Raw genomic sequence first — 20,835 nt, 5'->3', positions numbered from 1 at the left:
TTAATTTTTATTTGGAGAAAAGAAAATGACCCATTAATTAAAATTTTGTGAAATTTCAATGAAACCAACCTCTTCAAATCTGATAGTTGTCATCCCTGTTGCCTGTTAAAATTTTAAAAAAAAAAAAAAAAATTTAAAAAATTAAAAAAAAAAATTAAAGTAAGACAAATCAATTATTGATCAAACCATGAAATGGGTACATAGAAATGATGAGTATCTGAGTAAAGTAAGAAGTAAGAGAGCTAACCATGAAGAAGTGCTCTTAGAAACAGGTGAGAGAGAGAGAGAGAGAGAGAGAGAGAGGTGGTAGTTGTTTGCTGTGGTGTATTTAATATTGTTTTGGAAGCATTAGCCTCAACCTTGGTTTAAGGTTATCTATCAAACAAACGGTTGAGATTCTAGGGAATCTTAAGGAACTGTCAGTTTCCCTAAAAAGAACTTACACTCCAAGACTGAACTTAGGAAATCTGTATTTTTTTCTTAAATCTTAACCGTCTGTTTGATGGAAAGCCTCAAACGATGTTTATACCTTACCATATTATTTCCGTGGAAAATGCTGGAGTGACTGCTTAATTCACGACATTTCACACTGCGCTTATATACTTGAATACTTCTCCTCCAGATACGATTGAGTGCACAGCATGACACCACCACATCAGCGCAGCGTGAAACACAATGAGTAAGGCAGTCACTTCAGCTCGACTGTATTAGCATAGATGGGTACAAGTATTCTTCTTGTTACGGTGGTGGTATATTTTACAGGGGAGATCATCCTTTGTAGTAGTTATTTCATGTAGTACTTGTTGGTGTTTAATGAAAGGTTGAGATATCGTTGCATTAGAAACAAAATAGCACATCAGGCCTCTAATATTCACGACTTAGATCAGATTTTGAAGAAAGAATACCAGAAAAGGAAAAACACACGGACTTTGATTAAAGACTTTGAAAATGAACGATCACTTAACTTCCAAATTTTAAAGGTTATATTTAATAGTTTTGACGATAAGTTCTAGAAATATCATCCCATATCTGTTTTTGATAACAAAACTGTAACATTTCCAATTTATTTTTAGTTGGTGAGATGGCCAAGACTAGGGGCACATTTATATTGGGGGTATTGAATTTTCAAAATCTATGAGTATAAATGAGTTATTGCGATAGATGACAATAACGAAGAGAAATTGCCGTTATTGCCCCCACATAAAATTATTCTATTGGTTACTCCCATGAGAGCAAAATCCTAGCTCCGTTCTTGGCCAAAGCCACACCTCAGGAAGAGGAGGTCTTGAATTCACACCTCAGGAAGAGGAGGTCTTGAATTTGAATGCCCCCTCATAGGCCACTCTCAGGAATTTATCTTAAAAAATATGTGGTGTGTGTAGTGATAGTCGGATAGGGGACTGCACTTGCCCAAAGGATTAGTTAAATGCTCTAAAATATATATATATATATATATATATATATATATATATATATATAGGATTAGAATCCGTATACACATAAAGTTACTCATAAAGCTACAATGTGTTTTGTCTTATATGGGCAAAAATATTTGGAATGTGCTGATTTTTTGTAAGGATGATCTCTATGGTGAGGAGATCATCCTTGTCAAAAATCAGCCCATTATGAAACTTCTAGCCCCATGTTTACAAGTTGAAAAATTTTAGACCGTCCAATTTTTATAAACCATTTTTGATGGGGTTAGAAGTTTTGGAATGGGATGATTTTTTGCAAGGATGATCCCCTCACCATAGAGATCACCCTTCCTAAAAATCAGCCCATTTCGAACCTTTTTAATCATATAAGACAAAAACGTTGTAGCTTTATAAGTAGCTTTATGTGTCTACGGAACCTGACCCATATATATATATATATATATATTGAAAATCATCATCTTGAGGCCCAAATACTATAGATCTATGGTTCAGTACACACCTCCACGTTAGTACAATGTGAATTGAGGTCAATCTTGAGGTCACTCCAGCATGACATTTATTATAAGTCTCATTGAAGAGCCATGTTGGAGTGAATTCACATTTTGATGATGAGGAGGTGCACATAGAACCATAAATGTTTTTCTATGGTTTCGTACGCACCTCCACCTCAGCAAAGTAAATACACCTTAATGTGTGCTCTACCGGTACACATTAACAAAATCCAAAATAAATACTAACCTCATCCCAAAAAGTTGTGGGGATACCTACACATAAAAAAGAAAAAAATCCAACTGGGTTGCTAGATAACCCATGTTGATATGGACGTCCATCTGATGCCAAAGCTTAAAGACCCGTGGATTATGCGTGTCAGTTATGTCTGGTATGGTAAAAAAGAATTTCAGATTGTTTCCCTAAGATTAGGAAATCTAGTGGAAATATCATCTCTTCAACCACAAAATATTGGAAAAACTATTTTATTTTATTAATTTAGAGTTGAGGATAATTTGATTTGTTGGAAATTTGCTAAAGAAATACACAGTGAAATAATAATTTTGTTTTGTTTTAATTTGAAAAAAAGGAGGGTTAAGGGTAAAAGCATGATCAGATATTTGTACAAAAGAGAAAATAAGCTTCACATGCACTCAACATATGAAAAAAGATAATTTAGGTTAGTGTAGAAGTGAAATCTCGACTCCATTCAATTCATCGAGATTCACCTTATCAATTGATCTTTATTGTTATTGATGCACATTTACGATTAAAATCACACGAAAAAATGATCAAAGAGAAAAGAAAAAGAAAGAGAAGAAATACGTAAGATTTGTTCACGGGATTCATTCTAAATCCAGACTACGTCTCCTGGCTTCGAAGAGTTGTGTTGAAGCTATTACAAAATACAATACATGATCTGCTCTTCGTTTCTCCTCCCCCCTTTTTATGGTAGTCTTCTCTTTAAATAGAAAAAAAATAAAATATAATCTAAAAATGAATCATTCAATCTGTTCCCGAAAAACAAGAGATTCTCAATCATTCATTATCCAAAAAACTGAATACTTTTTAATTGAATACACATTTGTTGTTAATAAATTTTTGTGACGCCACGTACATTGCAAAAGCAGTTATGATTAGTGGTTAGAGCAAAATTTAGGGAGAAATTTTCTCAACGGTTAATAGTTCCCATTTTAAGTAATTTTTCAATACACTTGACGTCATGCTATTGGTTCATTAGCGTAGCATAGAAATTTGTTTATAGCAATTGTGTATTCTTCCTATTGGAAGATCTCGTAATTAAAAATTAGGTTTCAATTACATTTAATTTAATTAATTAAATTTATCAAAATAAACGTCATTGATTCCATATATCAAATACTAATTTTTATCCACACAATTAGAGCGTTAAATTGTACGATTTGCAATCAAAATTATATTATAGTTGAATTTGTTAGTAACCCATTGCATCTTAAACAATTATGGAATCAATAATGTTTTTAATTTTTTCAAGCAAATTCTTTTAATTTTATATGACCCACCAACATTAAAAACTTAGTTTGATTGATGAAAAAATTACGATTTTTCTTCCAAATAGGGCAGTAAATGACAAATTCAGAATTAAACATCTCAATCAAAAAGGATATAGAAGGGGCACAGAGCAATACAACAATGATCATGTATCACACGGGCCCACCAATTTTATTTTTCTTTTAATTTTAAAACTGAATCACTCATTTTGCCTATGATATATAATAGTTAATCCTATCTAGAAGAATTGGCTCTCTAGATTCATACTTAGAGAGGAATATTGATGTGATCTTTGCATTTAGAGCACTTGTTTGGTAAGACAAAAGAGGTAAAAGTTTATATTCTAAATAAGCTTCCACATGGAACAAGATACTTCGTTGTTTAGCTACAATCTAAACTCAATTTAAGTTACAATTCTAGAATAATCTTATCCCCCTTGTGATTTGTGGAATAAATTTGCGCCTTGTTTTAAATGGTAAAAGCTGGTTTAAGTGTGACAAACCATTTTTATCGTCACTTAATTGTGGTATAAGAGCATCACATTCATGTCTACTAAATCTCTAGTTATCCTCCAACGATTGGGTTTGTTCCCTTTGGACGTGTTCAAAACTGGTTGGCCTCCTAATTTATTTTGTTGCACGTTAGGAAACTTTCGTGGGGTTAGACACACAATGATAGGGAATTTTCATCCCACAACGGATGTGTGGGATGCCCTACGTTATGAAAAAATAAAAATAAAATTAGATCAATGAACTTAATTCATGCTTCTTTCACCAACATTGAAAAAGAACTGCCCATAAGATTTGGGAAACACTTTATGGTGCGATGAGATGACACGAATGCATATCCCACCTTTGAAGTGAACTTACACCAAAATATTAGTCTGATTGGTGATTTTTCAAACCATTGGATTAGATCATTTTTCGACATTGGCTCAATACGAGACAACGGATGTTGAAATTGAATTTTTTTTTCTCTAAACAGACGACAGAGATCCCGAACAATTTGATTAATAACAACTTCTCATATTCAAAAGAGTGGAATTGCCTCGACCCACTTAGAAAGTACTCCACAAAAACAAAGGGTTGTACTGGAGTAACATTGAAATTGACATCGTTTCACACATGAGTGTGCACAGAATCATAGATGCTTCTCACTCGTATCTTGATGAAAAGCATCCATGATTCTATACACATGTCCACGTCTACAATGTGTGAAACGATGTTAATTTTTATGTTACTTCAGCATTTTCCAAAAAACAAATGTTTTGTTCCATGGAGTGGAAGTCAGGCTAAATAAAATTCTCATTGTGCAAAGGGCATGGACTTATTATTATTACTGATAGAAAATATATAAATTTACATATTTTATTTAGATACAAGATGCATATTTATATAGTTTTATCTAATCAAATCAAACTGGAATAGCTCCGCTCCAAAAATAATAAAATTTCTATCTGGATGGGATTGATTCTAGAACTAAAAACTGTGACCTGATCGGGTCGGGTCGTAGATAATAAAACTCTCATCGGTTCGGTACGTGTGATATTTTGTTGATATGGGCAAAGAATTGGATTTTTGAGGGGTCCATTAGGTAATCTAAAAGCCCAAGCTGAAAGATTTATAATCTCCAGACCAGGTCCAGAATAGTTGCTAAAGGGATAGAATTAGGCCCAATGCAGGCCATTAATGTGGTGGTTCGCAATAGGGTTGGGAATGGAATGGATTGGATCAGAACTAAAATCTGATCCGTTTAAATTCAATAATTTCAAATATAGATCTGGGAGCTTGAAAGGATTTCATTTGATTACCTATCGAATTGGTTTTGGATAAATCGTGTCTCGAGGCCAAGGTTAGCAATGGGTCGGGTATGGGTCGAGTGAAGCATATATATATATTCGTATCCAAGTTTGCATCCAAATATCCAAATCTAATTTTTTTATCCAATTATGTTAAAGGATATGCATATCCAACTATTTAGGCAATATTTTAAAGGATTTCCATATCCGAGCCAAATATGTATATTACCTCATAGTGAACTCAACCTTTAAAACTTGGTAAATCGATTTTGGGTCGGATATCCATATCCAAACATAGAAAATTAAGAAAAAATAATTACTGGTAAATTTACCAGAATTTTTAATCGGATAAAAAAAATGTCCGTCTACCCATATAACTCGGATTGAATGAGTTGGGCAAGCGGATATTATCCAAACCATTGCCAACCTTACCTAGGGCCCTAATACTTTCTTTATCGGATTGGACGCGGATTGACCTAATCCACTCCGGACCAGATCCATTGACAGACCTTGATGGATAGTTTATAAAGCCCACAATTTAATTGGGCTTATGCTCTGTACAACAGTAGATTAGCCTACCTAACAACACCGAGCAACGATCCAGCTCATTTCTTCCGCATGTGTAAACTACACGTGTTTAGGGTTTTGGGCATTTACTTGTCTTTAAAAGACAACTCGGTATTGAGTTCGATCATCGCTCCATTTTAGGGTTTTAGAAGAGAGACAGAGAGGAGAAGGGGAGCTGTTGAAGGTTACAGAGCCGCATCAATGGGTGAGAAGAACTGAATCTCGATCTGATCTCTTGATTTCTTTGGAAATTCGTTCATTAATTATTTCTCTCTTAATCATCTATTTACTTGGATGCGATTTTGATTTTTTCTGTAAATCTGAACAGCGAGGATCAAGGTTCATGATCTCAGAGCTAAGTCGAAGCCAGATCTGTTGAACCAGTTGAAGGATCTGAAAGCAGAACTCGCCCTGCTCCGTGTCGCGAAGGTCACTGGTGGAGCTCCCAACAAGCTCTCCAAGATGTATAAATCTATCTCTCACACGCACAAACACATTTTCACTTTAAATCTCATTAATTGAATCATTCGATCCGTTGTTTAATTTCTACCGAGTATAGCGATTTGATCAAATGTTTTTGTTTTTTTGGGGGATTCTTGTGGATGCAGTAAGGTGGTGAGGTTGTCGATCGCTCAAGTTTTAACCGTGATTTCGCAGAAGCAGAAAGCGGTTTTGAGGGAAGTTTACAAGAAGAAGAAGTTCTTGCCGCTTGATCTTCGACCGAAGAAAACCAGAGCTATCAGGAGACGTCTTACTAAACACCAGGTAATCGTCTCATTGTTCTATAAATGCCTTTATTTGTTATAATTTGGATCTTGTCATTTTTGTTTTAAAATTATTTTAATTGGTTCAGATTTAAAAATAAAATAAAATTAAATAAATAAATAAAAAAAAATCAGATTTTAGTTATTGATCTGTTTCTGGTGATTTAAGAAACTTTGGTTGATGTAAGACAGTAAGAGATCATAGTTTGGTGATAATCTGTTGATGGAAATTTGTATAAAAAAAAAATTATTCATATAGTTTGAATGATTGAACCAGACATAGTCCAGGTGTTTACTGTAGATTATTCTATCCAATAGTAGGGACCTTTACATGTCTGGAAAATTAAGAAAGAGAAAGAAAGCTGATGTATGAGTCTCTTAGCCATTGCTGGGCATCTCTTGATGGTGTCCATCGTTGCCCGATAATCTGTATTTCATGATTATGCGAGCTACATCTGGATTCCACATCTCTAAATGTTACACTCAAGTTTTTATTTATCATAATAATAACAATAATAATTAGTCGCAGTAGTAGTAGTAGTTTGATAGATTGAAGATGTGATCCAAAATCACGTTTTTATTTTTTATTGTGGGTATCCCCACCCTTCGGGTGAGACTAATCCCACGGTCACACGTACCACCCTCTCAAAAAGTCCTACATGCAGATGGTTGGGGGTCAATCCGACCCTGGAGTGTGGCCCCAAGGGATTCATTGCTTCGTGGGGGTTTGATCGATTGACCTACCCTTCAAGGAGCTTGTCAAGGCTCAACTTGCCACTAGGCCAACCCCTTGGGTTTAAGTGATCCAAAATTTCTTATGCTATCACATGTGACAAGTATGTCGATTCAAATGACACTCAGTACTTGAAAGCTGTGTAGAGTTTTGTATTCAAATGGAAAGAGAAGATGAGAGAATGGCAATGAAGGAGATAAGCATGTGGGGATAGAGTTGCTTGTATTACAAAGACATCTATGTAATTGTATTCACATAGATCAAACATGTGTTATGCAAGCGACATATAAGAAGAATTTTGTAAGTAATTAAGGGGAGACATTTATAGAGAAAGGGGGTGGGACTTTGGTGTAGTTGTAAGTACATAGATCAAACTTGTGGTATGCAAGTGACATAAGAAGAATTTCGCAAGTAATTAAGGGGAGACATTTTATATAGAAAGGGAAGGACATTTTGAGAAGATTCATATGACACTAGCTTGAAGTGGCAAAGATCATTTATGAGGGTTTAATGTCATCTATTCTTGTTCATGAGTTAATTCCTTCAATGATGGAAAATCGATGACTTTGTGTCAATCATGCACAATTAGCAATTCATGGGAGGAAAATTTGGGGTTTTCATCGTTAACTTGGTGTACACCACCCACAACCACAAGCATGCATTAATTTAGAAGAATCAATGTGTATGTGTGGAGAAAACATTGGGTAGTATAAATAATTTCCCTTCAATTAAGGTTTGATTCCATTTTCAATTAGGTAATCCTCTTAGGTAATGATATATTAATTTTCGAATCCTTATTAGATGGGGAAATATAAAAAAAAATTATTTTCAAAAAAAGTACCAATTTTACAAAATTTATCAAAAGGAACCCAAATCAGCCCTTTAAGGGTTTTTTTTTAAAATTGAAAATTTCGACCCTTAAATGGTCAAATATTTTTATTATAAAATTGAAAAATTCGACCCTTTAAGGGTTGATATTTTTTTTATTAATTTTTTTTTTTAAAGTTAATGATTGCTATCGGCAAATTTTTTTTTTTAAAAAAAATTCAAAAATCCATCCCTTGATCTTGATCAAGATCGGAATAAAAAAAATGATAGTGTTTACCTTGGGATCAATTGGTAGGAAAACAAGAAGAAGGTTTGATCTTGAGGAAGGAGAAGGAAAAAAAAAATGTTAGCCAAAGAGAAAGAGAGTCGATTATAGAGAGAAGAGAGAAGAAGAAGAAGAAGAAGAAGAGGGGGCGGTCCGCAATTATTGATTTTAAAAAAATTAAATAAAATTTAGCCCTTAAAAGGTCGATTTTGGTTCTTTTTGATAAATTCTATAAAATTGTTATTTGTTTTGAAAATAATTTTTTAAATTAGCTTTTTTTGATAATTTTCTCTTCTTAGATTTACATTTTGTTTGGATTGAGAGAAGTGGAGAGCAGAGAAACCCATCAAGAGAAGAGGAGAAATTGAATTTCTCTCCAATTTTGGAGAGAGAAAACTTGCCAATTTTCTCTTCTCTTCTCTCCCCATTTAACAATCCAAAGAAGAGACATGGAGAGATACTCATTTATTTGTGCAAAAATGTAGCAGTAATCAAATTTTTATACAGTATTGCAATAAGATACTAATGTTCTTTGATTGGAAAATTATTAAAAAAAACAAATATATATATATATATATATATATATATATATATATATATATATATATTTCGACCTTTAAATGGTCGAAAAAGTGTTTTTTTTTTTTTTTAATTTAGTAATAAAATAATCAGATTTTTGGCCCTTAAAGGGTCGAAAATTTCTTTCATCACTTTCGTTTAAATTTTCTCTTTTCAAATATTAAAAAAAAAAATTAAAAGTTTCGACCTTTTAAGGATCGATTTTCTCTCTCCTCCAAATTTTTTCTCTTTTCGATTTATCTCTCCTCCATTCACAACTTTTCCCTCCACTTTCCCTCGGTTTTCTTATTCTTCTACCAATAGTAACCATTTCAATTTCTTCTTCTTATTCTTCATTCATTGGTTTCGGTTACTTATCAAAAAAAAAAAAAAAAATGTAAAAAAATTCACTTTTCCCTCCATTTACTTGCATCAAGATATCTTGATCTTAAAGATCTTGATCTTTATCATGAACAATATAAAGATCGTGATTGTGAGATCTTGATCTTAATCAATGTGATCATGATTAAGTTAATGAGAATTGTGAAAGAATTAGAGTGTGAGATATATATATATATAGACGTATAGTCCAACGGTTAAATAACGGTCGAATAAACAGTTGGATAATTTAAATTTAAAAATTAAATATTCAGCCCTTAAAGGGTTGAAACTTTAAATATTTTTTTTAAATATTTGAAGAGAGAAAAGTTGGACAGAAATGATGAGAGAAATTTTCGTCCTTTTAAAGGTCGAAAATCTAATTATTTTATTATTAAATTTAAAAGGAAAAAAAAATACTTTTTCAACCGTTTAAGGGTCGAAAAAGGTTCATACTTATAATTTCGAAAAATTATATATATATATATATATATATATTTTGGCAAAACATTTTTCAAAACATGGGTTAGAGGTTTTGGAATGGGTTGATTTTTGGTGAGGATGATCTCTACGGTGAGGAGATCATTCTCACCAAAAATCAGCCCATTCCAAAACTTCTAGCCCTAGTTTACAAGTTGAAAAATCGTGGACCATCCATTTTTTGTAAACCATTTGTGATGGGGTTAGAAGTTTTGGAATGGGCTGATTTTTGGTGAAGATGATCTCCTCACCGTAGAGATCATCCTCACCAAAAATCAGCCCATTCCAAAACCTCTAACCCATGTTTTGAAAAATGTTTTGCCAAAATGTTTGTTGCTGAACATTTCCCATATATATATATATAATAATTTCCCCTTCGAGAGGCCAATGAATCTACAATTTTTTCCAGGGAAAAGTATGAAAAAAAAAATTTATTTATAAAAAAAAATCTAATTTTTGTAAAATTAGAAAAATGATAAAAATCCGGACATTGAAAGATAGGTTTCTTCTCTCTTCACTTCTCTCCCTTCTCTCTCTTCTACATTTTAAAAAAAAGAATTGAATTTTTTTTTAAAATACCGGCCGTTAAAGGGCCGGTTTCTTCTCTCTCCTCTATATTTTTTTAAAAAAATCGACCATTAAAGGGTCGGTTTCTTCTCTCTTCCTTCTTGATTTCAATTACGTAAATTTACTCCATCATCTACCTTTTACTCAATTTTAAGAACGCAAATTTATTCCCTCATCCACTTTTTACTCGATTTCAATAACACAAATTTACTCTTTCATCCACCTTTTACTCTTCCTTTCTCTCTCTTATCTTCTCTTCACTCCAAAAGAACGAATTTTTTTTTTTAATTCATCTTCTTCTTCAACTTCTTCACTCACTAAGGTAAATCAAATTTTTGTTATTATTTTACATATCAAGATATTGATCTCAAGATAGTAAAAATTCAAAATCTTGATCTCATGATAAAATCAAGATCAAAAGATCTTGATCTTATGAGAAAAAAAGCATCCTACCTTGATCTTATGATAAGATGATCTTGATTTATTATATATAAATCTTTACGATGTGATAAAAAACATCGTTTACATAGAACACAATGCACCTACCTTATTTTAATCATCCTTATTTATCTCTAGCAACTCGAACGTAGCATACTCGTTAAGACTTTTGTTATAACTTCTCCTTGTTAATCATTAAGATAAATGATTCATACTTGCCGCCACAACGATTTCTTTAACACTTCAATTAATAAAATTAAAGAGATTTTATTGTCATGCCAACTTTTGCGAACACATGCCTTATTTTATTAATAAATCATCAAAGAATTAACACACATCATGCAGTGGGATTAGCAAAAGTTGGGTGGCCGAGAAGTTCTCTAAAATTATCTAAAAGAAGATTGAGATCATAAACTTTGATACTCATACCCATACCTAATAAGATCAAGATCATCTTCTCATGAGATCAGGATCTTATGATTTTGATCTTTATCATAAGATCAAGATCTTGAGTTTAATATCTTGAGATGTAAAATAATTTTTAAAAAAATTTGATTTACCTTAGTGAGTGAAGAAGTTGAAGAAAGAGATGAATAAATAAAAAGAAAATTCGTTCTTTTGGAGAGAAAAGAAAAGAGAGAGAAAGGAAGAATAAAAAGTGGATGATGGAGTAAATTTGCATTGTTGAAATTGAGTAAAAAGTGGATGAAGGAATAAATTTGCGTTGTTGAAATCGAGTAAAAAGTAGATGATAGAGTAAATTTTCGTTATTGAAATTGAGGAGGAAGAGAAAGGAGTGTAAAGAGAAGAAAATGGCCCTTTAATGGTCGATTTTTTTTTTTTTTAAATACTTAAGGAGTGAAGAGAGAAGAAACCGGCCCTTTAATGGCTGATATTTTTTAAAAAATTCGATTTTTTTTTTAAAAATTAGAGGAGAGAGAAGAAATCGGTCTTTCAATTTTTGGATTTTTATCCTTTTTCTAATTTTTCAAAAATTAAATTCTTTTTAATAAATAAATTTTTTTATTTTGGATTTCTTTCATAATTTTCCCTGTTTTTCAAATGCAGTTATCTTTGAAGACGGAAAGACAAAAGAAAAGGGAGTTGCACTTCCCAACGAGGAAGTATGCTATCAAGGTGTAGTGGAGGAGATCATCTTAAAGATATTTTTTATTTTCTTTTTGACAATTTTCCATTCTGAACTATACAACTCATAGAACTACTTTCAGAATCTGTTTTATTTTGAATTTGGTTTTGGATGCTCTCTTGGGTGATGACGATTAGATAAATTTGAGTTTACATAAATGCTGATTTTTTTTCTATAAATTTGATTCTCACACTGTATATATAATGTTGTACTAGCATGGAGGAAGCCTAGGTTTCTTCCCAGAATGTATATTGGATGCTATAGATTAAGCTAGTTTTTCGTAGTTTATTGGAGAGGAGGCACTCACATCACATCGACCCTTACCCCTACTCTTTCCGTACTATTCTTGGTTTGCTGGTCTGGCATCACTTGTATTTGAACTGGAAGTTTACCTGAGTGAAGATTATTAGCAGAGGATGGCGATCATGATCTGTCATCAGCCCACAATTTCTTCGTCTTACATGATTATGGAATTTTAACATTGGGATTCTTGAAGGATTTCAATACAATTGGAACAGCATGAGTTTTAAGCATTGTTTTCTCTAGGTATCGTCCACCAACGAGATGAGATGAATTGACGAGTCATTTCAAGCCTGACGTGTTTCTTAAATAAGGCAGATGGCGGTCTTGTTCGTGGACAAGACATTAAAATGAGTATTAAACCATGATTTCAAAATGCAATTTTATTCTTTAAAAGCCAGGTTTATGCATTTCACCACTGCATGATTGTATTGAAAGAGGAGCTAGAAGATGGTCGATTTATAGAGAAAAGTAAATTACTTTTTTACTATAGGTAAAAAATGCGTGCGTCTAAGTAATTAATTTTATATTAGTTTGTAGAGAAGATTGAAAGTCAAGGAGCATACAATGAGTTAAAATACTTGTCTAGTTGATTACCCTTTAGACGTGCTTGAAATTTGAACAAAAAATGATTTTTGGCGGTTTAACCCTTAGTGTAGCATTTTTGGATTTGCGAAAGTTTATACAAGTCTATGATTCCAAACCTTCAGCAACTAATTGTCTAGTTTTCTATAACAAACAAAAAGTTATTTCTTTTCAAAAGATTCTCATTTTGACTCTAAGAAATTTACCGGTTAACTAATTTTGACTATTAGATCGACATAAGAATTTTTAATTACTAATAGACATTCCAATGGAGAGGAGAGGAGAGGAGAGGAATTTGCCCTTTTTCAAGAAGCGAGTTGTAAGTAGAAGTGACCGAGCAATTAGTTGCTGGATTGAGCATCTATCATTCTGTCAATGTCACCATGTATAATTTAATGTAGATTGTAAAATCATGAAAATTAATATATATATATATTCGTTTATTTTTTTTAAAACAAAAATATATACTATTTTATCTAGCTAAGTTATCCCACCAACCTAGGTTACGTGAAATTAATAAAGAAAAAAAATTATTCAACAAACTAAAGGAGAGAAAAGGATTGTAACCCTTGATGGTCAATCTCTATTTTATTTTACTTTTATTTCTCCCAATAGAACATAACGTATTTATGACCAATAATTCATATAACGGTTTGTGTGTGAGTATCATGGAAGTATCGTGCTTTTATTTATGAAAAATGCTAAGTGACTTTCTACAACACTACAAACCTGGAGCTGTACTTAGAATGTTGAGTTTAGTCCCACGTCAGACACTTATTACCTTGTCTCTCTCCTTATAAATTCGTGGGCCTCTTCACTTATTGTCAATTGGTCTTGAGTTGAACCCCCAAAATTTTCATAGTATTCGAACAGGCCTTTCTCTCTTTCATATCTCTATGTGCAACTCCTAGGCATCTCCACTTATTGCTATTTGGTTTTGGATTGGACCCCCAAATTTATCACATATATATTTTTTCTTTAGATGGGTTGAAAGAATCTTTGGTTTTGGACACAACTCCATTTAGTTAAGTATCCTGCACAGTCACTCTAGCATTGTTTTTAATTTATATAATATAGTTGCAAAAGAAGGTAATGGAAAATTGTTGATTTATAATAATCCAATTGCATGGTATTATTTGCGTGAACATTCGTAAGAGACAATAATTGAAGTGTTTCTAGATGGTCTTACTTTGACAATTGCACTTGTAACCTAGCACCAAATTATTTTATAAAGAATTACATACTAAATATTTGTTCACTTTTCAATCCTCTTTAAAATATATATTTTAATAACAGTTATTTTAATATTAAATTAGATTAATAGATGTTCAGTCACTAATTATAATTTTATCTAAAAAACATTCAATTTTTTTTTTAAATAATCTATTTACTTGAAGAGTATCTAACTTGATCTGCTTGTAACCAAATGAATAGTGATTCATGATGAATATCTCACTTGAACTATTCTAAGATTGAGAAGACTTACCCGAGTTTTATTGGCAGCTAACTTTTAACAAGTCATCTTTTATTTATATAGTGTAAGAGCAACTCCTACAGATTAGGGCCCGGGCTCTATATCTTCTCCCAACTGTCATTATACAAAGTCAAAGCCTTTTGAATGCATTCCAACACACATAGGTTTTGATTCTCTAGTTTGAAATATTGTAGAGAGAGAGAGAGAGAGAGAGAGAGAGGGTGAGAGGAAAAAGAAGAGAGTGAGTTTCTCTTTTTCTACCTGTTGGCAATAAAAAAAATGATGACACTTGTGAAATATATTATTGTAGCTGAATTTGTGAAAAGTTATTTTAACTAGTACGATAAGAGTGAAAACCTTTTGAATAAGTAAAAAAATCACCCTCTACATTAAAATGCCTAGTAGATATGCCTATTTGCGTTGGAATTGCTTTAAATGGGACACTAGATAAAAATAATAGATCCGTGACCTGTCAAAATTAAAATAAATATATTCGAATTGAACGAAAGATTGAGATTGAGGAAAACCAAGAACAACCTGAATTGGTGATATGTTGAAACCATGAAAATAAATATAGTAGATTGAACGGTGTTTGTCACAATCAGCTTAGATTATGTGGTGGGTCTAACATATCCAACATGGGTGTTAATTTTAGAGAGTTGTTATTGGCACCCGAACTTTTACTTATTACACCATGGGTGTTAAGTTTAGGGAGTGAAGAAAATAAGTGAATAGGATGTAGCAAGTAAAAGTTGGGGTGTGCCATTAGAAGCTTGCTCAGTTTTTTGTGGCTAGATTTATGTTTTTTGGGGTTTAAAATTTTATGAGTCTAAGCATAACTGTAAACTACTACTGAAATTGTCTGAACGAGTGTTATAATATTTTGTGTTAAGATAATAATTTGAGCCAAACCTTTGTAATATTTGAAAAGTGCATTTTAATTTGTAATTAGGGTATGATACATTATAGGGTGAATTACCATTTCTTGGGCTGAAAATGAGTTATTTACAATTCTGGCTAACTGTTCATTTTAATTACCAAAACGTGAATGATCACGTTTTCGTTAAAAAAATTAAGAACGATAATGAATTCGATGATTTTGAAGTGACTATTTTACAGGTTTAAAGTGAGTAATTTCCAATTAGTCACTTTAAACCTGTGAACTAGTCACTTTAAAAACCTCTGAATTTGTTATTGTTCACATTTTGGTAATTAAAATGAACAGTGAGCCGGAATTGTAATTCGTGAAAAGTTGAGCACTTTTTCATAAATATCTATACATAATATAAGAAATTGAGGTGTAATAAGTTAAAAAACTTGGGTGCCAATACTAGTTCTCTAGTCCTCTACTTTCTTAAAAAAGCAAATTATTTTTCTTACGTTTTGTTAAAAAAATTATTATTTTTTAAATATTAATAAAAATAACTCTCACATCTTAACTTTGAACCAGGCTGGCCCCATAGATTATCATATTGGAAATCAAACGCCACAACCTTCTAGATTTCTTGGAAAAAAACTCATATTAAAAAAAAAATCATTTTGAACTTGATACAATGTGTTGAAAATAAACAATCATTGAACTCCCAAATTTTAAATTAAATTTATATGATGAAAATTAGATTTTTATTATTATTGAAATTGCTTTTTTCAAAGTTCTAAGAATTTTGTCCTCTACAACCCTGTGGCAACTAATCATGTTTTTGGATGTCACAAGATGATGAGTTTTAGAAACTTCTTTATTAAAGATAGTAAGAAAAATATTTTATATATAAGTAAATTAGAATATTATGAATATTTAATCTTTTAAAATGATGTGGATCTCATTTCAAAATAAAATATGATTTGTTTGGAGTTGTTAGGTCTCTAAGGGAATTGTTGTAATTCAAATACAATAGATAAGATTACCGTATAAATCTCTCAACTTTAAATTGGTAAGATATTTCTAATCCCAAGTTCACATAATCACATATCAATGTGATGTCACTTGAGGCAAAATGTAATAATGCCCAATTATGATGAAGAACTTAAAATTTCTGAATTATATATATATGATGGCGTTCGAAGGTTCTAAAGAGAGTCAAACATTTTTTCAATGTATGGGTTAAAGGTTTTGGAATGAGCTGATATTTTTATTTTATTATTATTATTATTATTATTTTTTGAGGATGATCTCTATGATGAGGAGATCATCCTCACCAAAAATCATCCCATTCTAAAACTTCTAACTCCCTTCAAAAGTGGTTTACAAAAATCAGACAAATCACGATTCTTCAACTTGTAATAGAGGGTTAGAAGTTTTAGAATGAGCTAATTTTTTATAAGGATGATCTCTTCACTATAGACATCATCCTCACAAAAAATCAACCCATTCTGAAACTTCTAAATCCTATTTTCAAAAATGTTTGGCACAATGTTTGACTCTCTTGGTGGTGGAGCCAAGAAGGAGTCAGGGGAGCAGTTACCCCCACTCAAAAAAAAATTTGATTGTTTTAAATACCCTATAATTTGTTGATTATTTGAGAATCTCCACGTTCAACTATAGCATGCCCCCCTATGACATATTTTGTGAGTTGTCCGCCACCTTTCCAAAACTTTTGGGTGATTTAGGTATTCATTTGTTAACGAAAGCTACTATTGGCATCCTAATTTCTTAAATTATTATCCCACCTTAATTAAAGATTAAAACACACCATTCAAACATTACATAAGTTTAGTTCAAGTTATTACTTTAACATTACAAAGCGATATTATAACACATTCAAACAAGTTAGGAAGTTGTTAATAATTATGATTAGACTCGTATAAAATCCTTTATCCAACAAATAAAAATATAAACAAAAAAGAGAAAGGGAATTTCTATTGTCACTCAACTTTTACTTATACTCAACCTTTGACTTAATTTTTATTTATTTAATTGAAGTGTAATAAGTAAAAGTTGGGGTGCCAATAACAGCTCCACTATTAAAATGATTAATATTTGCGATATCCCTGGATTTCAAACTAATGACATGTCCCCCTTTGAACTTCTTCTTTTTTAGACTAATAAAAAAAATCTAAACATCCTTATTTTCAATTTGTAATTAAAAATCTGTAAATTTTATTCCTAAAGTTACATGCATTCAAAGATTTCTACATCTTGATAAATTAATATTTGGTAGTTTTGATAGTTTCATTGTCTAGTATTCAATGGGAAAAGGAATAATAGGGTTTTGATTCTTCAGAATTTTAAGGGTGATTTGACTAAGGTTCATAATTTATTTAACTTAAAAAAAAATTAAGTTTCTATCTTATTTTGTTATTTTTACTTTTTATTTTTTTAAATACTATTAGGGTTATGTGGTTTCAATTTGTTTCTTATTTCTTGTTCATTACATAGAAGAAAGGGCAGAAATTAATTTGTAGAGCAGATTTTCTCAAAACGAGTTCTTCGCCATGTCAAATAGAACCCTTATATTTGAATAAAAATTTGAAATAGGTGACACTAAAAGGTTTGTAGTTTCATCTCTTCTAAATATATATTTTTCTTTGATCTCCAATTTGTTTTATTGCATTTTATTTTAGATATTTAAATGTGTTGGAGTTGTTTTGTTGTTGGTTGCTCTAGACTCTGAATTTTCTTTCTTTTTGAAATTTCTATTCTTTTAGAGGGTTTTCATCTCTCAACCTTCATTATTAAATTCTAAGATTTTTAGGTGAGGTTTAAAGTCAAAATAAATTCAATCTCAAGTAGAAGATTGAGGTCAAAGGGGCATGCATTTATTTTTGTTAGTATGAGATGCCTTATGTTGTTGGTCACCAATGTCCTCTTGACTTGGATATTCTCTCATGTGATGATTATTGAAAAACTTCTAATTACATTTAAAAACATTTGACTTTTTTCCTCAAAACAAGTCATCTTCAAGCCTTAAAACCTCACCATTAAATATTATTTATTGCCCTACGAAGAAATCCTGGCCCTGGACCTGTCCTACTTTAGGTCATGTATCAAACACACAAGTTCGATACAAATACATGCAATCAATTTATTATTATTTTTTAATAATAAAGATTAATACCTTTTATATTAAGAATAAAAAATAAAACTCTTCCCAACTACTATAAACACAAATTATTTTAAATTATAAAACAGAGGTCTTAAGAAATATAGTGTCATCATTTAGAAATAAATCAAAAGATTAATATAATTTTTTAATAATTATTTAATAGTTCACAAGCAACCATGTGCATTTTTCTTAGTTTTATAAAAAAAACAAACAGAAGGGGATTTGGAAAAAAAAAAAAAGGGAAAATTATTAAAAAAAATCGAATAAAAATATTATTTCTAAAAAAAATCAAATTTATTTGAAATTAGCAAAAAGATAAAAAACCGGCCATTGATTGGCCGGTTGTTGTCTCTCTCCTCCTTCAATTATTTAAAATAAAAAAAATTTGAATTTAAAAAAAAAACAGGTTTTTAAGGGTTTATTGGCACATGCCAAGCAAATACTTAATATTTGTAATTGCTCTTTTCAAGAGAGAGAAAAAATCGGTTATTTAATGATTTTTTTTTAAATAATCAAGAGAGAGAAAGTGTAGAGAGAAAAAGAGGAGAGAGAAATATAAAACCGGTCATTCAATACTTTTTTTTTTTTAATAATTAAGAGAGAGAAAGTGAAGAGAGAGAAATATAACCGGCCATTTAACGACCTGTTTTTTTTTTTAAATCGTTTTTTTTTAAATAGAGGAGAGAGAAACACAACCGGCAATTTAATGACCTGTTTTTTAAAGAAATTCGAATTTTTTTTATTTTAAATAATTGAAGGAGGAGACCGACAACAACCGGCCAATTAATGGCCGGTTTTTTATCTTTTTGCTAATTTAAAATAAATTTGATTTTTTTTTAGAAATAATATTTTTATTCGATTTTTTTTAATAATTTTCCAAAAAAAAAAAAAAACACAGGCGGCTGTGCAAAAAACTAACGACCACAGTGGGAGTCGAACCCACGACCTTTTGATCCGAAGTCAAACGCGCTAATCCACTGCGCTATGCGGTCTGTTTTCTTTGTTTGTAAGATTTAAATAAAAATATAGAGTTCAATCAAGCAAAATTACCACATTACCCTCAAATAAGTTAGTTACGATCTTATGTAAATAACTATAACTCTCAAAGAAAGGGTCTTTTAATTCTGTCAAACCCTCCAAGGATGCAAGGGGCCCACCCAACAAACACCCATTAGTCAAAGTCAAAGCATGACGACTTAATCCTTTAATGGGATATCAAGCTGTGGGTACGTGGCAAGACTTAGGCCGCCACTACGGCGGGCAGACAACAAACACCCTTATCTTCAAAGAAAATGACGTAAACATCCTTATCTTCAATCTCAAAAGAAAAATAATTATAATTGTCTTATGAAACATTAGTATCTCTTCACCAATTAAAAAAGAGATTCAAAAACTACTAATAAATAGACTTCCATCTGACAGAGAAACTAACACATTTATTTTCTTCTATCCAATAATTTGAGAATAAAATCTTGTGAAATTTATGTCTAAGATATATAAATTTTTCAAAGAAGCCAAGACGATATCCAAGTAGGGATGGCAAGAGGACGGGTTTGGACCCAGTTTAACATAAATTTGATCTCGACGTGGATGATATTTGCATTCTAACTCTGACTTGAGTTTGAATTATTTGCCCCAACCCCGCCCCCCTCTTCTAATGAGTTTTCCTCTCCCCACCCTGATAGCCCTTCAAACTAGTTCATTTTAATTTTTGAACTATGTTGAAGTATAAGAAATAATTTAAGAAATTTGGGTATTTTATGTAAAAATAGAGTTCAAGAAGGTTTGAACACGAGATCACCTATATATATATATATATATATATATATATATATATATATATATATATATATATATGTAATTGGGACGGGGTGGGGTATATCAAAATCATCTCCGCCTCGAAATTGATTCGTTTTTTTTTTTTTAATTTTTAATATCAAAATCGCCTCAGAATTGTTTAAAATATTAAGGTTGGTCAAAATTTCCGTCCCTATCTCCAAGAAAACTCCTCCTATTTTTCTATACATTTAATTTCATAAATCAAGTCACACGTCACCTAAACATTTAATATATTTTGAAAGAATGCAAACTCCAATATTTCAATTACTACGACCAATTCGACTTATTTATATTAGAGTCGTGGTACACTACCTGTGTTGGACACTACGTTCAACACTAAGCTGACATGATAGTGCACAAATAACCATAGATTTTTATTTTTCAAGATACAAGTTAAAAATCAACAGTTGGACAGTCCAACTCAGTGTTGAATGCAATGTCTAACGCAGACAATCGATAATTTTCCTTCTTACTATTCTCAATGTAAGGTTTGAAAACAAAAATCAAATTTCATTTATGATGATAAAAACAAATTACACTTGAATGGGGAGTAGTTGCATATCTTAATTAAATAAGAGAGGTAATCCTCATTTTCAAGTTGGAGTTTGAAACGATA

At 31.4% G+C, this 20,835-nt stretch overlaps 1 protein-coding gene and 1 non-coding gene across 2 annotated transcripts; one reads left to right on the top strand and one right to left on the bottom strand.

Moving 5' to 3' along the window:
- The first annotated feature begins 5,867 nt into the window (after nucleotides 1-5,867).
- LOC147399903 (large ribosomal subunit protein uL29-like) lies at nucleotides 5,868-12,157 on the top strand. Its single transcript, XM_086445464.1, has 4 exons — nucleotides 5,868-6,025; nucleotides 6,149-6,284; nucleotides 6,429-6,585; nucleotides 11,900-12,157. The coding sequence occupies exons 1-4, from the start codon at nucleotides 6,022-6,024 to the stop codon at nucleotides 11,972-11,974; spliced, it is 372 nt and encodes a 123-aa protein (XP_086301590.1). The 5' UTR covers nucleotides 5,868-6,021; the 3' UTR covers nucleotides 11,975-12,157.
- Nucleotides 12,158-19,298: 7,141 nt separating this feature from the next.
- On the bottom strand, nucleotides 19,299-19,372 carry TRNAR-UCG (transfer RNA arginine (anticodon UCG)). The gene has a single exon. It is a non-coding gene; the product is annotated as a tRNA-Arg (tRNA).
- Nucleotides 19,373-20,835: the final 1,463 nt, after the last annotated feature.

Source organism: Akebia trifoliata, chromosome 6, assembly GCF_017979445.1.
Source record: "Akebia trifoliata isolate Shusen 1 chromosome 6, ASM1797944v1, whole genome shotgun sequence".
NCBI lineage: Eukaryota > Viridiplantae > Streptophyta > Magnoliopsida > Ranunculales > Lardizabalaceae > Akebia > Akebia trifoliata.
Note: the sequence above shows the minus strand (reverse complement) of the source record. Positions and strands in the feature narration are given on the sequence as shown.